Raw genomic sequence first — 22438 nt, 5'->3', positions numbered from 1 at the left:
ACTGTGGCGGCGGAGGAGTTGCGCACCGGCGATACGGTGGATTTTGGTGTGTCGCGGATGTCCTCGGTCCGCGTGCAAGATATGCAGCAGCTTGGTTACTTTGGCGGCGGAGTCGCTCGTGTCCTGGGGACGTAGGAGGTCCCCGAGCCGGAAGGCGAGTTGGTTGTGTTCGAGGCGTTCTTCGCCGCTGGTCTTCGCCTGCCTGCGCACCGATTTGTGGGAGAAGTCCTGCGCAGATTTAACGTTCAGATCCATCAGCTGACTCCGAATGCCGTGGTGGCTCTGTCGAAGTATGTCTGGGCGACGACTTCGTACGACGGACAGCCATCAGTCGAAGTCTTCGCGAAGTACTATTGCCTGCACTGGCAGAAGAGGATGATCGGAAATGAAGTTGCCCAGTTTGGGTCCTATACATTTACGCCGAAGACCGGCAAAGACCTCGTTGGAGGTAGTTGAGTTGGTTCCCTGCGCCCGCAACAATTGGGGCAACTGGCATGAATTTTGGTTCTACGTTGCGGAGGGCACAGTCGAAGACCATATGGGGCTCCCTGTGTCCAAGATGTGCTCGCATTATTACTCAGCATACCCACCGTTTGAAGTGGCGGAGGAGGATGCGGAGGAAGGGGCCCTTCGGTGCGCCGCCGGCCTGAGCAGCGGGCGCGATTTGGTTGAGGAGTTTGTGGCGTACGGGGTATGGCCTTTGGCGCATGGCTGGGCGTTGGGCGAAGTATGCCCTAGCCATATGCCTTCCCATGGTTGAAAGCTGGTGCGAAGTCCCGCCTTCGCGTTGGATCTGCATAGCCGCGATCCGGCCGCCTTCGTGCGTGAGGCGGAGGATGGGGCGGTGCGGATCGTCGGTCGGTACGTGCCGAAGACAGAGGGCCAGCGTAGCTGGGATATTCGTGGGTCTAATGACCGCTTGAACAGGGTTTTTGAGTTGAACCGTCTGCCTTATGGCGGTTATCCCGGTCAAGACGATGTGGATCGTCGCGGGAAGAAGCTGGTGGTAGAGACTGGAGACGACCTCGAGCCGGCGGCCGCCCCATCCTCTAAGAAGAGGAAACTAGGTATTGCTATGGGAGGACTGGGGGTTTCTGATGGTTTTGCTAGGGAATTGATGAGGACATGCGCGGCCCCGGGGGGAAGGATGTCTTCGCCCGAGCTCCGGGAGTCTTCGGCGCGGATGCTGAGTGTTATCGGGGGTTGGTGGCCTAGGAATGTTCCTATCCCCCGCGCGGCCGGCGAAGACTTTTTTACATCTCGCATGGTTCGTGCTTGGAAAGTGTTTCCTTATGGGCGGAATATTGCTGCTGTTGTGTCGGCAGTGATGGACAAGGATCGTCAGGGAGCTGCGCAGAAGCGCCAGGCGGTCATCAGGCTTCATGAGGCCAGGCCGAAGAGGCCGCGGGGGGCTGCGAAGGCTGCTGCCCCCGGCGGAAGCCAGCCGCCGCTGGCGGCGAAGTCGACCGTCCCTGCATCCAGCAGGGCACCGGAGGCTGCGAAGGCGGCTGCCGCCGGTGGTTCCAAGCCTGTGAAGGCCGCCCCTACGTCCAGCAGGGTGCCGGAGGCTGCGAAGGCGGCCCGAGAGTTGCCGCCGCTGGGCAAGCGCGTCGCCGACTTCGCCACCGACATTAGTGTGGAAGATTATCTTGTTGGTAAGCCGTTGGCTCGAGCTTTTTTTTAATCTGTTGATACGTCGCAGGGTCGGACGAAGGCCAACTTGTTGTTGTTCCACCTGCCGTGGCGACCGCGGCGGCTGCCGTGGTGCCCAGGGCGAAGGGCAGTGCTCTTAGTGCCGGCGGCGAGATGCCGGCACTCACTGCCGTCAGGGACGAGGCGGGTGCTGTATCCGCCGGCTGAAGGAGATGAAGGAGGCACTAAGTCAGGTACGTTGAGCTAGAATTCGGTTTTTTACCGGCTTCGTTGGGGCTGTGGTCTTATGTGTGTCTTGTAGGCGGCTGACTTCACAGGCCGCGCGGCGTCGGGGGCCCTGACGGCAGTTGTGTCTGCCGAAGTCGAGAGACTTCATACGCAACATGCTGACGCCGTCCGAGAAAAGTCGGCCACCGACAGTAATAGCCGCAAGCTGGCGGATAAGGTGGCCGTGCTGGAGGGTGAGAAGACTGACCTCCGGCGCCAACTGGCGGAGGAGAGGAAGGAGGCTAATGAGGCCCTCGCTAAGGCGCAGTCTGCACAGGCGGAGGCCAATTTGGCGCGGGCGGAGGGCAGTCTTGCCAGGCAGCACGTCGAGCAGTTAGAGGAGCGGCTCAGCGCTTTGCAGGCCCGTGTGGAGAGGGCCGAGGCCTCGACACGCTCGGAGGTTGAGCGGACACGCAAACAGCTTATGGATTCATACCATGAGCTGGGCGCGCGGACCGCTGACTTCGAAGTGCCGGACCGAGAGCCCGGACTTCGCTGCCTCGAGTGGAATAGTGGATACAGGAGGAGTTGCTGGCGCTTCCCGCCATCGTGGAGGGGTTTATGTCCTATGCCTCCCTGGTCACCTGCGAGGGGGCGATGAACGCGCTCTCTCACGAAGGGTGCCGGCACTATGAGGTCTTCGACCAAGCTGATGAGGATTTCGAGCGCGATATCTACAAGGTTGAAGACCCTGTGGTGAAGGAATCCGCGGGAGCCCTCTACGACCGGATGTGGGGCCCCCACGGTCGGGAGGTGGTCAGGAGCGGGCCGAGACGACGAGGGGTCAGGTAATGTTTGGCTTTTGTTTGGTGTTAGTTGAATGTGGGCTATCTGTGGGTTTGCTGAATCTGTGTGCTGTGTCTCAGGCGGCGCGTGGCGAGAGGGTGGATGACTTTGGGGCTTTGAACAGCGTGCTGCCTGACCCGGAGCCGAACCTGGCGGTGGCTGTGTCCGAGGCCGCCCTGCAGCCGCCCCCGGAAACCGCCGAAGGCGTTCCTGATGCCCCCGCAGCCACTGCGGCTGGCGGAGGCCCGTCGCCAACTGCCGCGCCGAGGGCTGAGGATCCTGTGAAGGTGGCGGCGGAGCCGACAGCGGAGGATCCCGCGACGGCTGGGTCTTCGCAGGTGGCTTAGTGGGTGTGGGTAGTTAGGGAATTTTGGATATGTTGCTGAATCTTGGTTGCTGCGCAGGTTCAAGATTTTGGGCATGCGCACGCAACCGCTACTACTAATTTTTTGGCGGCTTCGACCGTGGATGATGGTAATAAATCGGATGGGTCTGCATCTAAGTTTTCTGATTTTGGTGACTCTGGGAGCTCGGTTGAGTGGACTGAGGAGTCGTCGGATGAGGACTTGGACTACTTTGTGGCCTTGGATGTGGCAGCGGCGGAGGCTTCGCCGCATGCTGCGGATGCTGAAGTTGTGCCTGGTCCGAGTACTGGGCGTAGGCGGCGAAGGGCGGTTGCGAAGCGTAGAGTGAGTGGGGCGGACGGCGGTCGGCTTCGTGTGAGTAGGGCTGGCAGGCAAGAACTGTTGTCCTTGCCGGCCGCTGTGAGTGCAGTGAGGGGGAGTTGCGAAGTCTTTTTGCGGGTGAGGAGCTTAGGATAATGTTATTTAACTATAGGGAGATGGGGATTATTCCGAAGGTTGAGCCGATGTAGAGTGTGATGCCCTCGCTTGTACATGTGTGATGGCTTGTAAGATAAGGTTGTGTGCCTTCGCACATTCGGCTATGCTTGCAGAGGCGTTACGTACATGGTCTGGTGTATGCGCATGTAGTCGGTCTTTGCGCGGACAGTTTGGTGTAGTCGTTTTCGCACTTGTTAAGCTTCGTCCGGCTGCACCCTTAGGCAACTGTTGCACGGACAGTCTTCGCGGAAGACTTCGATTTTTCGCACTTGTTGTGCTAGCCCGGCTGCACCCTTAGGCGACTTCTGCACGGATAGTCTGCGCGGAAGACTACGATTTTTCGCACTTGTTGTGCTAGTCCGGCTGCACCCTTAGGCGACTTCTGCACAGATAGTCTTCGCGAGAGACTTCGATTTTTCGCACTTGTTGTGCTAGTCCGGCTGCACCCTTAGGCGACTTCTGCGCGGATAGTCTTCGCGAAAGACTACGATTTTTCGCACTTGTTGTGCTAACCCGGCTGCACCCTTAGGCGACTTCTGCACGGATAGAATTCGCGAAAGACTACGATTTTTCGCACTTGTTGTGCTAACCCGGCTGCACCCTTAGGCGACTTCTGCACGGATAGTCTTCGCGGAAGACTTCGATTTTTCGCACTTGTTGTGCTAGTCCGGCTGCACCCTTAGGCGACTTCTGCGCGGAGTTGTCGCACGCGAGGGTGGCTAGCGCTGAGCCTCGCGGTGACTTTGTATTGGTCGAATGTCGAAGACCGTCGGCGCGGTCTTTTTTCGACGCAGGTTTTTGCGGGGGATTTTTCACTTGTATATTACATGACTCCGCCTCGTTAAAAACCTCACCCCCCGGGAGGAAAAGAGTGCGGGCCAGAATAAAATTGTTTTTGCGAATTACAAGGGCGAATCGGCCCTGATGAGTCAAACAAAAAATTTGTGGAGATTGTCGATTTTCCCGGAGTGCTCCAGGTCTTCGCTGTTTGGCGTTGCGATCCTGTAAGCGCTGGGGGAAGCTTTCGTCTTGACAATGAAAGGGCCCTCCCACTTGGGCTCTAGCTTGCCCCTGGACTCTGTCCGAGCTGTTCGGACGAGTACGAGGTTCCCTTCGCTGAATTCCCTTGGGATGACTGCGTGGTCGCGCCATGCTTTTGTCTGGGCTTGGTATTTATTTAGAGCCTGTAGGGCGAAGACTCGGTCTCCATCGATGAGATCCTTCGAAGTGGGCTCGTCCACGTCGGGGACGGCTAACGGAACTGTTCGCGGGGACCCATGTTTTATTTATTGTGGGGTCATGGCCTCCGATCCATATAGAAGGCGGAAAGGAGTGAACCCGGTCGCCCTGCACTCAGTCGTGTTTAGCGCCCAGACCGCCTCAGGTAACAAATCGGCCCACCTGCCCTTTTTTCGTCGAGGAGCATCTTTTTGACAGCTGTGAAAATTTTTCCATTAGCGCGTTCCACAACTCCGTTGGACTGCGGATGATATACTGAGGCGAAGGCAAGCTTGGTGCAAATGGAGAAGCAAAAATGCTTGAAGTCTTGGCTGCCAAACTGCTTGCCGTTGTCAACTGTTAGTTCGGACGGTACTCCGAAGCGGCAAACAATGTTTTGCCAAAAGAATTTCTGTGCAGTCTTTGATGTTATTGTGGAAACAGCCCTCGCCTCGATCCATTTGGTAAAGTATTCGACAACGACGAAGGTGAACTTAAGGTTCCCCTGAACCGTGGGCAGGGGCCCGACGATGTCCAGGTCCCAGCGCTGGAGAGGCCATGTGTGGGCGATCAGCTTTGTAAATTGCGAGGGGCTGCCTGATCGAGGAGAAAACTTCTGGCAGGCTTCGCAGGACCTTGTGACCCGATTTGCGGCACAGATCATTGCGGGCCAGTAGAAACCTTGGCGGATCACCTTTGCAGCTAGGGCCCTTGGCCCTGCGTGAGAGCCGCAGGTACCACTGTGGACTTCGCGCAGGATCTGGACGCCTTCGGTTTCGGTGACGCATTTAAGCATTGGCTGACTGACCCCCTTCTTGTAGAGTTGGCCCTCAATCAGTGTGAAGTCCCGGCTTTGATGTTTGAGGCGCTTGGCCTCGTTGATGTCGGTTGGGTGGTAGTACCCCTGTAGGAACAGAGTTATTGGTGCCCGCCAGTCTTCGGTCATGAAAAGGTTGACTATGCGGTGGCCCTCGCTGTCATTGGTTATTTGGAGCCATTCGGGGCTCCGGACGGCTGGCGTGTCGATGACATGGTAGAACACGTCGGAGGGCAGGGCCTCGCCTCTGGCGGCAGCCTTGGCCAATGCGTCGGCCTCTTCATTCTTGGCCCGGTCCACATGCTGCAAGGTGAATCCCTTGAATTGTCTCTCGAGACTTCGGATGGCCGCGAGGTATTGCATAAGTGCGGGGTCCTTTGCTGCATAGTCTTTCTCGACTTGGCCGGCAACTACCTTGGAGTCTGTTCTGATAATGCAGGTGGTGACACCAAGGGCCCGCAGCTTTCGGAGGCCGAGGATGACTGCTTCGTATTCTGCTATGTTGTTTGTGCATCTGTCAGATTCCAGAGCGAAGCTGAGGCGTGCCGCGTATCTGTGCTTGACCCCGGCGGGTGAGGTGATGACTGCAGCGGCGCCTGCCCCCGCGTGGCACCATGCACCGTCGCAGTGAATCGTCCAAACCTTCTCTGCGGACGAGTCCGGCTGTGTTATTGGCCCAGTCCAGTCGACGACGAAGTCTGCCAGGACTTGTGACTTGATGGCTGCCCTGGGCTCGAAATTGACGTGGTAGCCGGATAGCTCGGTCGCCCACTTGGCAATCCTGACCGATGCCTCCGGGTTTCGGAACAATTCACCTAGTCCCCTGTCTGAGGTGACTCGGACCTTGAATGCTTCAAAATAATGGCGCAATTTGCGTGAAGACATAACAACTGCATAGGCAATCTTCTCCAGTTCTGTCATGTTACATTTGGATGGTGTTAGCACTTCGGAGACGTAATAGACTGGGCACTGCCTGATCACGCCGTTAACTGTCTGCTCCTGCACCAGTGCCGCGCTGACCGCATGTGGCGAAGCCGCAACATAGAGCAACAGTGGTAGCGAAGAGTCGGGGCTTGTAAGGACTGCCAACTCCGACAGGTACTCTTTTAATGAGGCGAAGGCCGCTGCCTGCTCTGGTCCCCAAGCGAAGTCTTTTGCGCCACAGAGAGTTTTGAGGAAAGGGAGACTTCGCTCAGCAGATTTGGAGATGAATCTGTTGAGGGCGGCCAACCTGCCCGTCAGGCGCTGGATGTCTCTAGCGGACTACGGAGGCGTCATGTTGATGATGGCCTGAATTTTGGTTGGGTTGGCCTCGATGCCGCGGTGTGATACCAGGTAGCCCAATATTTTCCCTTGGCGAACGCCGAAGACGCACTTTTCCGGGTTCACGCGAAGTCGTGCGTCTCACATGTTCGCGAATGTCTCGGCGAGGTCAGCGAGGTGGTCCTCCTTGCTCTTGCTGGCGACGACGATGTCGTCCACGTATGTGAATATATTTCTGCCAACTTGCCCTTCGAGCACTGTTTTGGTAAGCCGGGAGAAGGTGGACCCGGCGTTCTTGAGTCCCTCCGGCATTCTGATGAAGCAATATGTGCCGAAGGGTGTTATAAAGCTGGTGCTAGCCTTGTCTTCTTCCTTCATGTATATCTGGTGGTAACCGGAGAAGCAGTCGAGGAGTGACATGACTTCGCATCTGGCCACGCTATCGACTATTTTGTCGATCCGCGGCAACGGGAAGTTGTCCTTTGGGCAGGCCTTGTTGAGACTGGTGAAGTCGATGCACATTCGCCACTTGCCGCTCTTTTTCTGCACCATCACAACATTGGAGAGCCACGTGGGGTAAGCCACCGGCTCGATAAATTTGCCTTCTAGGAGGCGGTGTACCTCTGCCTTGGCGGCCTCTGTCTTTTCGTCGGACATTTTGCGAAGCCGCTGTTTTTTCGGTCTCACCGAAGGGTCGATACCAAGGCTGTGCTCAATTATGGATCGGCTGACCCCGACCAGGTCGAGGGCTGACCAGGCGAAGACGTCTTTGTTTTTGGACAAGCAGCAGAGGAGTTTCTCCTCTTCATGCGAAGTGAGGTCTTCGCTGATAGTGACTGTCTGCTTGGGCGTGGCCTGGTCGAGGGGAACAGTCTTGGTCCCGTCGTTGCTCTGCAGCTGTGCCTTGCCGTGCTCTTTGTCGGTTGGGCTGACGGACGCAGGGACCTCGCGCTGGGCCGTGAGGCAGTGCACATTTCTTTGTCCAGGGACGAAGTCCCGCTCTATGTTGCACGCAGTCTGTTGATTGCCGTAGACCGTGATAGCGCCTAACGGACCTGGTATCTTCATGCACAGGTACAGTCCGTGAATGGCTGCCTCAAACTTGTTGATAGAGCCCCGGCCCATGATGGCATTGTACGGATACACCATATCGACGATATCAAAGGTTATTTGCTCACTTCGGGCATTGGGTGCTACACCGAAGGAGAGAGGCAGTTCTATTTTGCCGACAGGAAAAGTGCCCTTGCCGCCGAAACCATACAATGGGTTGTCCGAAGGCTTGAGCAGGCTGTGGCTTATGCCCATGCGGTCGAAGGCATGGAGGAAAATGATGTCTGCTTGACTGCCATTGTCGACTAGGACTTTGTGCAGGTCCCAGCCTGCCACGCTGCAGTTGATAACCATGGCGTCGATGTGGGGGGCGCTGCGCAGGTCGATGTCCCGTGCGTCGAAGGTTAGCAGTACGTGGGACCACTTTGTCTGCACGACTGGGCCGGTGATGGCGACGTGGTTGATGCTGCGGTAGTGGTCCCGCTTTTGCCGCTTTGTGTCGAAGTCGGTGCTGGACCCCCCAGTGATCATATGAATGACTCCGCGATACGGCTGATCGACGAAGTCTTCTTGTTTTGGGGCGTGGGGGTGGGGGATGTTCTGATGTTGCTGGTGTGGAGGTGGGGGTGGGGGAGGTACGATTTGTACTTCCTGGTGGTGTTGGTATGCGTGGTGCGGTGGAGGCAGGGCGGGGGCGTGGATGTAAGGTGGAGGGGTTTGCTGATAAGTGTGCGCGACAACTCTGGGGTTGTCGGCTGGCTGCGCCCGTGCCATCCTGTCTTTGGTGGCCTTCGTTTCTGGGCAGTCTCTGGTTTGGTGGGCGCAGTCTTCGCCATGAAAAAGACAGTAGAACCGGCGCGGCGGCTGCGCACGCCCCCGACCCCTACCGCGACTTCCGTTTCTGCGGCCCTGGGGGGGATACTCCTGGCGGCGAGGGGCGTCAGCAGCGGGGTGCTGGTTGGCGATGTTGTGCACTTGCTGCTGATTGCGGCCGTCTCGACCGGAGTCTGGCTGCGGAGTCCTCGTCCACGTGCGGCTGGACTGTGGAGCATCTTTGGGTTTCCTCTGAGACTCAACCTTGCGCTTGTGGAGCTCTTCGGATTTGGCATATTTTTCAAAAAGCTGATATAATTCCTGGAGGTTCTTGGGCGGATCCCTTATGCAGTGGCTGTAAAGGACGCCGGCGCGAAGGCCACTGATGGCGTAGTGGATGGCGATCTGGTCATCAACTGAGGGCAGCTGTGACTTGAGTGTTAGAAACTTGCGGTAATACTCCCGCAGGGTCTCTTTTTCCAGCTGCTTGCAGAGTGAGAGTTCGGCCAAGGCGTCGGTGTCTGGGCGGTACCCTTGGAAGTTGAGCAGGAATTTGTCCCGGAGGCTTCTCCAGGAGTCAATGGACAGCGGGGGCAACCTGGTGAACCAGGTGAGAGCTGGGCCTTCGAGGGCGATGATGAAAGACTTGGCCATCGTGGCGTCGTCCCCTCCGGCAGATGCAACGGCGACCTGATAACTCATGATGTACTGTGCTGGGTCCGTGTTGCCGTTGTACTTGGGATAGGTCCCTGCCCGGAAGTTGGCAGGCCAGGGTGTCACTTGCAGGTTGGCGCCAGGGGACTTCGCTCGTCGAGGTAGTTGACCCCTTGGAAAGGCGCGGCGTGTGGGAAGGCGTGGTCGCGCTGGGGGAAGTGCAGGTCTTCCATTTGCGCGCGCTGTTGCAGGGGTGGCCCGTGCTGCAGGCCGAGGTGGCCTTCGCGTATGTCTTCCAGTTGTGCGCGCTGTTGCAGGGGTGGCCCGTGTTGCAGGCCGAGGTGGCCTTCGCGCTGCATCAGCGCGATTTCCCGCTAGAGGTCTTGGGCCTTCTGTTCTTCGTCGCGTATCATTTGCCTCACCTTGGCTAGTGCGGACACGCGCTGGCGCTTGGCCTCCAGTATCTCTTTTTGCCTCTGGAGATTGCAGTTCTTGAGGCGCAGGGCGCACAGCTGTAGCTGTTCTTCCGCTGAGACGCCGAGGACTTCACCGTCCTCGGTGAGGTCCGCGCCCTCCGGTGGGGCGAAGCCTGGGGGAGGCTGCGATTGTCCTTGAGGGCCGCAGGTGCGGAGAGCGTCGTCTTCGCAGGTGCGGAGAACGTCGTCTTCAGTAGCCTCTTGGTGGGTGGAGTGGGTGAGGGCGAGGGCCTTGCCCTTTTTTGCGGCCAGTAGTGCTGCCTTCGTAGCCTCGTCAGCCTTCGAGTTAACTTTCTTGGGTGCCATCACGGGTGGTTTTTTCGTAGCACGAACGGTGGGCGCCAAATGTTGGAACTTGCTACCAGGTGCAAGGGGATCCAACGGGGGTGAGAGTTGACATAAACAAGGTTCTCGCACGAGATGGCAAAAGCTCTGTTAATCTAGCCTCTCAAGGGCACTGTGCGGGGGTATTTATAGGTATCTGAGTGCCCAGCGTCCTGTGTTAAGGACGCATGTGCCCTCAGACACCTAGGTTATCCCCGGAATATTCCCATAAAGTGGGGTTACAGACCGTAATTACAGGGATGCCTTTACAAATTAGGCCCGTAACGCGCAGCGGCCATGCAGGGCCTGTTACAATGGGCCGGATCATACGTGGGCCTCCATGCTGGACGAGGTCGCAAGATGGGACGACCTCGTCACAGGTCTTCGTCCGATGACATATGGGACAAAGGGTGAGCCTGTCCGTTGTCTTGTCTCCGTTGGTCCAACGATTGCGGCGAAGGCATCGAGCAAAGGGTGGCGTCTTCGCCTTCGCCCCAACACTTAGGATGTATTCGAGATCGAACTAGAGCAAAGATTATCAGCACTCTGTCGAAGAGTGTTGGTTTTCCGAAGCTTGAAGCTGACATCAGTCGCTACCGGCGACAGCATATCGTCGGTAGTTTATTCTATTCCAATTTCAAGGTTATAGTTTCCCTCAGCTTTTTATTGTTTTACGATGAAGGTGATTTTCTGACGAAGGTTGTTTTGGACAGAGTATGCTACTGAGTAAAGCCTTGAGGATGCAACAAGACCTCGAAGATAAGAAAAATGAGGTTATAATTGAAGGCTTGGAAAGTAAAATCAAAGATCATGAGGCTGTTCTTGAAAAGAAAGATTTTGTTCTTCAATCAATGGAGGGTTCATTGGCAGAGGCTCAAGCCGAAATTACCAGATTAAACAGTGAACTCCTCTTGAAGTCAGAAAACTTCGAGCAAGAAAAGAAGAATTTTGATGCGAAGCTCGAGGCTGAAGTAGAGAAGAGTTCGAATTTGCAAAAATCGTTGAAGGAGCTTCAGGACAAATGTCTAGACTTCGGCAACCGGTGCGTGCAACGGCTGAAGCAGGTCTTCAACTCAGTTGGAGCCAGTTCTAAAAAATTTGAACCTTCGGTTGAAGATCTACCAGGCACCTTCGAACATATTGAGGGTGAAGTTGATGCGCTTGACAAAGTTATAGCTAAGCACGACGACTTCTATGCCCTGCTAGCTTCTCGCGGCACAGCTGTTGCTTTCATGAAGACTGGTTTGCACGCATGGGAAAATTGTAAACAGGCCAAACTTCAGCCTATCACCAGCGGATTTAACTGACATTCCTAGCCTGGCCCGAAGCATTGGAAATAGGTTTATAACACAAATCTGGACAAAGGGAGGGCGAAACTTAGCTGGTGACGAAGCTCGAAGTCATCTCAAGCTGGTATTAAACTTGTGCCTATTGCTTACCTTCTTCTGAGATTTCTATTTACCTTATACCGCTTTGTTATGTACAGGATGACGAAGCCGAAGATCAATGATCCGAAGCTTGACGGATACTGATGAAGTTGCTGCAAAAAGCTCTTAGAGAAATTTTGAATTAACTTTGCAAAAAGATATTGTAATTTAGGAATCAAACAATGCTATGTAAATTTGTCCATACCTTGTAATATATTTTTACCTTTCAATCCATGTATGAACTGCTTTGATGTGGATGAAACTTGTATTTTTTGAGCCGAAGGCAAAAAACACCTTCCCTTCTTTTCGTACACAACAAAGCATAACTTTTCCTTTTTGTATACTCATCGAAGCCCTATCATCAGAGCGGAAGCATCTGCTTGTATTCTATGTTATGATATATGATGATCCTACGAATGTCTAAATGAATGTGTATGAATGCAAATGAATGATGTGATGTAATCGTGCAAATGAATGTCCAGACACGCGCATGCGAAGCCACACCCAGACTCTACATCCCCTTAGGAACGACTTTGGAGTCTTTTTTCACCATTTATTTTTCGGTGCTCACCGTTTATTTTTCGGTGTAAGTTCTGCATCCCCTTAGGAATGACTTTGGAACTTCTTCACCTTCTATTTCGGCGGTATAAGTTCTGCATCCCCTTAGGAACGACTTTGGAACTTCTCCGCCTTCTATTTCGGCGGTATTTGGCTCTGCATTCCCTTAGGAACGACTTTTGAGCAGAAAACTTACACGGCGCTCCCTTAGGAACGACTTTTTGTAGCTTCGTCGTGCTCTGCATCCCCTTAGGGATGACTTTTGAGCTTTTCCCTGCTTTTTTTCCTTCTGCACTCGATGGTGCATGCTCAGATTTTACATTTTACATTCTTTTGGGGGGATTTGCTCTCGTGGAGCTAAATAAGAAAGAAAAAATTACAAGCTATGGCCCCATTAAAAACCTTTCTCCCCCTTCGGAAAGGAAAAGGGTGCCATAGTAAAGAATGAAAAAAGATTACATCAAGTTACACATAATATCATCGAAGCTCATCTGCATTCCAAGATCTAGGAATGTCGTTGCCATCCATATCCTTCAATCTGTAAGAACCGGGCCTCGACGAAGATACCACCAAAAAGGGTCCTTCCCACTTCAGCTGCAATTTGCCTATTGTGTCCAGATTAGCCACTCTTCGAAGCACCAAATGTCTTGCCTTAATGTTTTTCAACCGAACTTTTCTGTCACACCATTTTATTGTTTCGGCTTGGTATTTATTGATATTCTCCATAGCCTGAAGTCTGGTCCCTTCTATAGTATCTTTTGCTACGTGATAATCAGCTTCGTCTTCTGCCAAAGTTGTTGTTCTTATCGACCCTGCTTTAGCTTCTTCTGGGGTTATAGCTTCATCACCAAATAATAATTTGAACAGTGTAAAACCTGTTGATCTTGATATAGTTGTATTGTGGCTCAACACCACTTTAATCAACTCATCTGGCCACTTTCCTCTGGGCTGATTGAAGATTAGCTTCATTATTCCCGTCATTATAATGTCATTTGCTCTTTCGACCAACCCGTTTGACTCCGGATGCCTAACTGATGCAAAATGAATCTTCGTGCCAATTTGATCACAGAAATCCTTGAACGTTTTGGCATCAAACTGTGTTCCATTGTCCACATTTATAGCCTTCGGTCCACCGAAGCGACAAATAATATTTTGCCAGAAAAATTTCTAGACTGTAACCGAAGTTATTGTAGCTAAATGATTCGCTTCAATACACTTGGAGAAGTACTCTACAGCCACCACAACATATTTTAAATTACCTTGCGCTGATGGAAGTGGGCCTAACAAATCCAGGCCCCATCTTTGCAATGGCTAGGTAGGCTGTATTAACTGAGTGAGAGATGAAGGTTGTTTCTGGTCTCCTGCACATTTTTGACAATTTTCACACTTTTGAACTAGCTCTGCTGCATCCGAAGCTGCCTTCGGCCACTAAAATCCTTGTCTAAACACTTTTCCCAGCAAGGGCCTAGACCCAATATGAGATCCACACAGACCTGCATGTATCTCCTTCATTAATTCAATACCTTCAGCTCTTGATAAACATTTGAGGAGTGGAGAACAAACTCCATGTTTATATAATTCCCCTTCTTTTATCACATATGGTCTCGTCCTTGCTTCCATTCTCTTATTATAAGCTACATCATTCGAAAGACAATTACCTTGGAGGAAGGATATGATTTCAGTCCTCCAATCTTCACTATGTACTGGAGAAATAACAAGTACTGCTCTCTCCATGAGTTCAACCGAAGGTGCCTTTATTGTTTCAAAAAATACTTCCGAAGGTAGAGGGAGCCCCTAAGCCGCTGATTTGGCTAGCAGATCTGCATGCTCATTTTCACCTCTTGGAATATTCTTGACAGAAAAACCTTCAAAAGAAGCCTCCAACCTTCGAACTGTATCCAGATATTTTTCAAGCTTCGGGTCTCTTGCCTTGCTACTTTTGTCTACATGGCCAGAAATGACTTGAGAATCAGTTTTCAGGATGGCCCTTCTTATTCCCATTGCCCTTAACTTCTGAAGCCCCAACAGGAGTGCTTCGTATTCAACAATATTATTTGTACAACTAAAGTCAAGCTTGGCTACGAAACATGTTATGACTTTCGAAGGTGCTACTAGGACAGCAGCCGCTCCTGCACCGAAGGTTCCCAAAGAACCATCACAGAACACTGTCCAAGCTTCGGCGTCTTTATTTATTTCTTCTTCCTGAGCCCCTGGCGTCCAGTCAGCGATGAAGTCTGCTAACGCCTAGGACTGAATTGAAGATCTATGCACATAGTCAATTGTGAATTTGTTAAGCTCTGCAGCCCATTTTCCAATCCTTCTAGTAGCTTCTCTGTTCCTCATTATGTCCTTCAAAGGCTGTGACGAAGGAACAATTATGTGGTATGCTTGAAAATAATGCCGAAGCTTCTTGGAGGCCATTAACACAGCATACAACACCTTCTCCAATTCTGTATAATTTTTCTTTTATAGACTTAAAACTTCGGAGATGAAGTATACTGGAGCTTGCTTTTTGACTTGGTCATCTAGCTTCTCCTGTACAAGCGCCGCACTTACTGCAGAATGTGAAGCCGCCACATATAAGAGCAATGGAGCCCCTGGCGCAGGTGGAGTTAATGTTGTTAAATCAATCAAGTATTGCTTCAACTCTTCGAAGGCTTTTTGTTGAACCGGACCCCATTGAAAAACTTCGGCTGACTTCAATATTTCAAAGAATGGCAGATTTCTTTTTGCTGATCTAGATATGAATCTATTTAATGACGTCAGTCTTCCTGCCAGCCGTTGGGCCCCTTTCTTTGTACTTGGCGGCTCCATCCGAAGGATGGCTTCAATCTTGCTTGGGTTGGCTTCAATTCCCTTCGTTGATACCAAACAACCAAGGAACTTGCCCTTCTTTACCCCAAAAACACACTTTTCTGGATTTAATTTCAAACCAGCTTGCCTGAAGTTGGCAAATGTCTCTTGCAGATCAGCAATGTGATTTTCTTGCTTCGTGCTTTTGACTATGATGTCATCAACATAGGTTAGCACATTCCTGCCTATTTGAGAATGAAGGACCCTTGCAGTCATTCTGCTGAAGCTTCCTCCAACATTTTTGAGCCCCTCAGGCATCCGAAGATAGCAATATGTGCCACTGGGGGTTATGAAGCTAGTCTTCGGCTCATCTTCCTTCTTCATCCAAATTTGGTGATAGCCTGAGTAACAGTCCAGTAGACTCATGAGCTATGAAGAAGATGTTGCATCTACTAGAGAGTCTATTCTTGGCAATGGGAATTCGTCCTTTGGACAAGCCTTGTTAAGATATGTAAAATCAATACACATTCTCCATTTACTGTTGGCCTTCTTCACCATAATAGTATTGGCTAGCCACTCTGGGTATTTCACCTCTCTGATAACACCAGCACTGAGAAATCTCTTCACTTCGTTCCAAGCACCTTCAGCTTTGTCGTCAGATATTTTCCGAAGCCTTTGTTTCCTTGGCCTGAAGGATGGATCCACATTGAGTGAATGTTCAATGACATCTCTGTTGACACCACAAAGATCATTGGCTGATCAAGCAAAGACATCTTTGTTGTTGAATAGAAATCTTATCAAAGTATTCTCTTGCTCTTCAGATAGCTGAGACCCCAGCAATACCTTTTGCTCTGTTATATCTTCACATAGAAGCATAGGCTTCGGCTGATCCGCCGAAGCAGCCTTCTCTCTTTTGTATTTGTATTGCTCACAGACTTTGGCTCCATCTATATTATGAATTGCCTTTGAATCTGTCCAGTTTCCTTCGGCTTTTCTGGCAGCTTCTTGGCTCCCATGGAGAACAATGGGCCCTTGTTCCGAAGGTATCTTCATGCATAGGTATGCTGGATGAAGTATTGCTTCAAAAGCATTAAATGTTCCCCGACCAATGATTGCATTATATGGGTACTCCATGTCAACAATGTCAAAGACAACCTATTCAGTCCTTGTATTATGGACAAAGCCGAAGGTCACTAGCATTGTGATTTTGCCGAGCGCTACAATTTGCCTTCCTCCGAAGCCACAAAGAGGGTGTGTGGTATCATGAATCTTGTCTTCTGGCTCTTGCATCTGTCTGAAGGCCTTAGCAAATATCATATCCGCTGCACTGCCTGTATCAACCAGAACATTATGGACCAGAAATCACTTGATGACACAAGATATGACCATAGCATCATTGTGAGGGTAATCTTTGAGCTGAAGGTCCTCCTGGGAGAAGGTGATTGGGATGTGAGACCATTTTGACTTAATGAAGGGTCCCTGCACTCCATCATGTTATTCCCTTCTCTATGCTTCCTTCTTCTGTTTCTTGTTAGCCGGCTCTGAACTTGAGCCGCCTGTTATTGGGAGCACGAGCTTCGTAGCCGAATGTGCTTCGACGTGGTTGTTGAACGAAGCCATCAGCTCAAAAGTGGAAGTGAGTTCACCCACGGTGGGCGCCAATGTTGGGGACTTGTTCTCAACTTCTATGAATTAAGAACAAGGCAACACAAAAATAGGTTAAAGGTTAATGCCCATCGTCCTTCAAAGCATTATTTCTCTAAGGATATAACGATCTTTGGACGAAGGTCATGATGGACGTACCTTCATCATCACAACATATATCAATGAAAGACAAAACATATGAAACATGAGAAATAACATGGATGATTATATGACACCATTAATATATCTTTTATTATATAATCATGAATGAATAAGAACAATATTGAATTATATTTATACCTTCGACTTGACCGAAGGCAAAGGTACAAGCGTGATGCACGAGCGAGTACAAGTCAGCGTGAAAAGTACAGGAGTATTGTTCATATATTTATAGGCACAGGGCGCAGCCTATGTGAAATTACATTCATGTCCTTTACAACTAGTTACAATCATGACACAAATTATCATGGGCCGATCGGTCTTTTCATCTTTATGTCGGTGCAATCCTTCGTCTCAAGACGCGTCACTATGTCGAAGCTCCCTGGATGGTAGCTTCGACGTTGCTTCTGTGTTGATCTTCCGAAGGCGTTTCTTCTTACAGGACCTTCGGCGATGAAGCAGACCCCAACAAAATCCATCGCATCTTCACGCCCTTGTTGCAAAACCGGCTGCCTGGTGCGCGCTCTGCTTTGCGCTGTAGCCCTCGCTCTGCGATGCCAACACCAGTGCAGGCAAGGCCCACCACCACCGACTGCAGGACAAGATTGGGCCCTCCAATGCCATTCGAGGGTTATGTGGCGCACCATGACCACAGTGCCCACGGTGAGCATTCCATACTTTGCTTGCTCATGACTGCATTTTATGATTTCAAAAAATATCAATTGGTTGAATGACGTAAGGGCAAGAACTGTCTGAGGGTGGTGTTAGTGTCTTGTCTATATGCTGAAATATTGCATGTCGATATGTTGCTTTAGACTCAGTGCCGTAGTTTAAGTATATGCCCATGAATAACTTGGTTGTTTCAATTGGTTTCTAGAACAAGATATGATTTTAGGTTTTCTTTTCATGTGGTTGTGTTGAAATTAATAAGTTTATTTGCAACCGGCTGTACGTGTTGTTTGTTTTTATATAACCGTTGTGCACTAATAATTTATTAAATAATTTGTGTGTCATTGCAACACATATGTATTGTACTAGTGATACATAACGTGTGATAAAAGTGTTGTCAGATCCTAATTAGTTTGGTGCAACAGTAGTTGGTCGATGAGCTCAACATTTGTTAGAAGCCAATCGGCATGCGCTTGTATCTATAGATAAGAATATGTTGGATATGTTAGTTTGGTAGTGTCTATTTCTTAGAGTCTAGAGTCTATGGACAAAAAATGTATATTTTCCAAAAGACAGATGTTCGCCATGCAACATGTATATCTCACCCTTGGGTGCATTGCCACCTCTTTCCAAGAGTGTTTTTAGGTGAAGTCTTTGATATTTGCCTCCGTGACTATCTGTATTGTGATGATTTTTCTATCAAAAAGATGCTCAACATGGTTTTGGAATTCAAGAAATTTATAAAAGCATTCAGAATTGAATTTAAGTGATAAATCCATGAGACACTACAGACATAAGGTTGTCTTTGACGGCTTGGCTGACAACCTCGGACGTATGCCCTTATGTCCGACGGCTCTTAAGAAAGCCGTCGGAGATATCATGGCCGTCGAAGATTTCTCATTTTCCTGTTGTGAGAATTACTATAATCATCAAGCTTATATTTACCTCCAACAGATTTGGGAGCATTCCCCTAAATAGAATACACAAGTTCTAGAGGATGACTCAAAACACAATTGTATTTGGGCTAAGACAGTTGATGATTTACCACACTTGCCGATTCTGTCTGTATAGAGAAGATCACATGCATGTGATTCGGATTTAATCTATACTATTTCACCGTCTATATTTTTAGTCACAAATTTTGATCCGAGGCCATTTACGTAATCACGCTTTCCGGTCAAATCATGTTGCGGGGACGTTGTTGAAAGCCTTCCATTTGCGAGAGAAGGGACTTCATAGAAATGTTCTGTTTATTCACACTAAAGAATATAAAATAGTGATGCAGAGTACAACTGACTGATCAAATACTAGTAAGCATGTTTGGATCATCCTACGTTGTGCAGAGTTAATCAAGCATTCCGAAACCTAATTAAATTTGCCTCAGGCTAAACAATTGAATCATCTGATGAAGACATAAAATAAAATAACGCTGGCTACTAGACGTAGTAGATCATGCCAACCTCGATGAGGCTGATGTGCGGAATGTTGAGCGCCACGGCGGGGCCCCTACAGTTCTTGCGAAGGAAGGAGTAAGCCACGTCGATGGCCAACTTCTTGACGATCGACGAGCTCTTCCTTGCCTTGATGTATGAATGCCCCATGATGTAGGCGACGCCGGCGTGCTTGGCCTCCACGAGCGCGCTGAGCTCCTCCTTCACCGCCGGGTCCATACTCTCGCTCGTGGAGTCGTCGATCTCGAACCGGATGCGCCGCCGGATGGCGAACCCCGGAGACTCGGCCTCGTACATGGTCTGCAGCGACTGCATCGTTTCCGTCTTGCTGCTGTCGCCAGCAGTGGTGACGGCCGTGGCCGCGCGCACGACGACGCTGTCCTCCGGGTTGGGGAGCGGTGCCCGCATGAGCAGGCCCGTCCGGGACAGGTCGAACGGGCGGTTGACGACGGCCATGCGCCCGTCGACCGAGGCGTCGCTGCAGCGCGGGGCGTCGGCGTGGGCGGCGGCCTCAGCAGCCTCCATGTGTACGAACTCGGCGATGCGAACGACCAGGTCGTTCTCGAAGTCGTTGTCGTCGCCCGGGACGTCCTTGTAGCCGTGCCTGATGACGCAGCGGTACATGCGGAACTCGCGCGGGCCGATGCGCCCGATGAGGTGGCGCTCGTAGCAGCGGACGTGGGGGATGGGCACGGCCTTGACGCAGACGAAGACCAGCACCTGGTGGAACGCCGGCAGGTTGGTGACGAAGTGCGAAAAGATGGCAGGCACGCCGGTGGCGAGCTCGGAGTAGATGAGGCCGATGCCGGGGACGCGCACGATGCCAAGGCTGGGGCCAAGCGCGTGCAGCCACTTGAGCGACACCTTGTTCTGGACGTCGAACAGGTGCCTCCGCCGCGTGCCGTAGTGCCACACGTACATGATGGCCACCACCACCAGAGACAGGGCGAGCGGCAGCCACCCGCCCTGCGGCACCTTCATGAGCGCGGCGGACAGGTAGACAGACTCGACGGAGCCGAAGGCCAGCAGGAACATGGCTGCCAGGATGAAGCCCTGCTGCCACACGAAGACCATGACGAGCGCCATGAGGAGCGTGGTGACCACCATGACTCCCGCGCACGCCATCCCGTAGGCGTTGCCGATGAGGTCGGTGTCACGGAAGCCGACGGTGACACCGAGGCAGATGAGCATGAGGATCCAGTTGATCTCGGGGCTGTAGATCTGCCCGTGGATGCGGTTAGAGGTGTGCACGATCTTGACGCGCGGAAAGCAGCCCAACGCGGTGCACTGGCGCACGATGGAGAAGGTCGCTGAGATGACCGCCTGACTGCCCACGATCGCCGCCAGCGTCGCGATCACCAGAACAGGCCAGAAGATGGGGCCTGCGCGCGCGCGTGCAATATAATGGACTCTCAGCTTCACATCAGAAACGGCAATATATGCTAGCTGAGCTAATTATTCCAATCACGTACGGGGAATGGACTCGAAGAAGATGAAGTGGATGTTGCAGTCGGGAGACTTGGACAGGAAGGCCGCCTGTCCCATGTACTGCAACACCAGGCACGGGTAGATGAGGCCCACGAACGCGATCTGTTCGATTAATTAACAGGCACGATTAATTAATTCTCATGCATGTCATGGCAAACAGACAACTAATCATACGTACCCTTATGGATGCAGCAGTGAAGTGGCCAAGATCTGCATACATAGCTTCGGTGCCAGTCATGGAGAGTAGCACTCCTCCCAGCGAGATCCAGCCGTCTTTGCCGGTGCGCTGGAAGAACCTGACGACGTAGTAGGGAGAGAGCGCGCGCAGGATCCTCGGGTTCCAGACGGCGATGTTGTAGATGCCGAGTGCCGCGAGCAAGAGCAGCCAAAGGACGACCACGGGCGCGAACAGGAAGGCCACGCGGCGCGTGCCCCAGTGCTGCAGGGTGAAGAGGCACACCAGCACGATGCACGACAGTAGCACCACCTCACCTATCGTCGTCGTCCCAAATCAAATCTTATTAAGTGTTGTGTTGGGAGGGAGATGCAAATTAAACTGAAGGGCCGGATTACCGTGTGTCAACGCGTTGGAGTGGACCTGGAGACCAGAGAATGACGACAGCACTGGGTCCAGTGGGACAAAATGAAAATCATCAAATAAATTATCCTCAAATCGGCAGACACCAATATAATATAATGTACCTGACATGGCTGGCGTGAGGACGCCGTCGCCGATGACGAGCGAGGCGCCGAAGAGGACCATGAGGAGCAGGAACGTGCGCGACTTCCTGTGCTTCTCCAGGAAGTTCCGCAGCGCCTTGAGGATGGGCGTCTCCTCCGTCGAGTACCCGGGCCTGTAGTACGCCGACAGCTCCTCGTCGGCGGCCTGCTGGTTGGGCATCAGGCTGAACTTGGCGTGCCGCACCAGCAGCGAGTAGAGCGCGAACGTGCCGCCTTCGCCGCAGTCGTCGGCGCTGAGGACGATGAACACGTACTTGAGCAGCGGGATGAGCGTGATGGTCCAGAACACCACGGAGAAGACGCCGAACACCGTCTCCTCGTCCAGGAACCTGTGCAGCGACCCGGAGAAGGTGCCCTTGTACACGTACAGCGGCGACGTGCTCAGGTCGCCATACACAACGCCGCAGCTCTGGTACGCCAGAACCAGGAGGCTCGTCCAGTGCAGCTGCATGCATGATATATTATTCGCACACTTGGTACCGTACCAGTATGATCGACGACGACGGGAACTGCTTAACTAGCTAGCTAGTTTAGTGAACGCATGGTCCTGGATTGATTTTTAGTATTCCGTAGCTGACTCATTCGCCAATAGCTAGCTATGTTTAGGTAGGGTAGGGTTTGTTAGCTATCAATGGCGGAAAAGAATCATAGTTCAAAACTCTTACTATGTGCATACGGACGCATGCACATTTAATTAATCACAGAACAAAGCCATTGCATATATATACACGGGATTAATTAATTAATTAGCTAGCTCCTACGATCAATTCGTAATGGAAATTTCAGTAATTAATCTACAGCCAACACAAAAATGTACGCTGTCACCTACAATTTATCGACAAGAGATAAATTAAAGGAACACGAATCGTCGTCGCGCGCGGGAGGAGGTAACTCACCGGTGGAGGGTTGTACACGTCGATGCCGATGGTGTTCTTGGGTGACAGGCCATACTCTGGGTCCGTCAGCCACATTTTATTGGGAGATCGATGAGGATGGGTGGCAAGAGTCAGATTGCAAGGGCGGAGCGCATGCACATGCGGATCATGAAGGCATTTTATTCCTATGGCTGATCTGGGCAGCAATCGGCGATTCTGGATTGGTCGGATCGGAGTTTCTTATGCCGATGAATTTATGTTCTTGGATAGAATATGTGGCCAGAAGGGGAGAGATGAGAGTGTGGGAAGGAGAGAACTCCAAGGAATTGAAGGAAGGCGCTAACAGTTGTTTTGATAGTAACGTGTAGATGTGTGGCGTAGCTTCCTCTCGAAACACTCTTTGCTATATCACTTTGTCCACGCGGCTGGAGTGTGCACTACATTTGACGCATGGAAGATGCCAGACCAAC

At 51.6% G+C, this 22438-nt stretch overlaps 1 protein-coding gene across 1 annotated transcript; it reads right to left on the bottom strand.

Annotated features, from left to right (window-relative positions):
* Positions 1-18849: 18849 nt before the first annotated feature.
* LOC103635197 (uncharacterized) lies at positions 18850-22064 on the bottom strand. The gene is made up of 6 exons (NM_001301625.1): positions 21990-22064; positions 21055-21538; positions 20926-20976; positions 20531-20844; positions 20337-20454; positions 18850-20246 (listed from the first exon to the last, which is right to left on the bottom strand). Exons 1-6 carry the CDS (start codon positions 22062-22064, stop codon positions 18850-18852), a joined length of 2439 nt encoding a protein of 812 aa, NP_001288554.1.
* Between the last annotated feature and the right edge of the window lie 374 nt (positions 22065-22438).

The sequence above is a fragment of the Zea mays genome, chromosome 8 (genome assembly GCF_902167145.1).
Source record: "Zea mays cultivar B73 chromosome 8, Zm-B73-REFERENCE-NAM-5.0, whole genome shotgun sequence".
In the NCBI taxonomy this organism is placed as follows: Eukaryota; Viridiplantae; Streptophyta; class Magnoliopsida; order Poales; family Poaceae; genus Zea; species Zea mays.
This window is presented reverse-complemented; position numbering and strand designations above follow the sequence as displayed.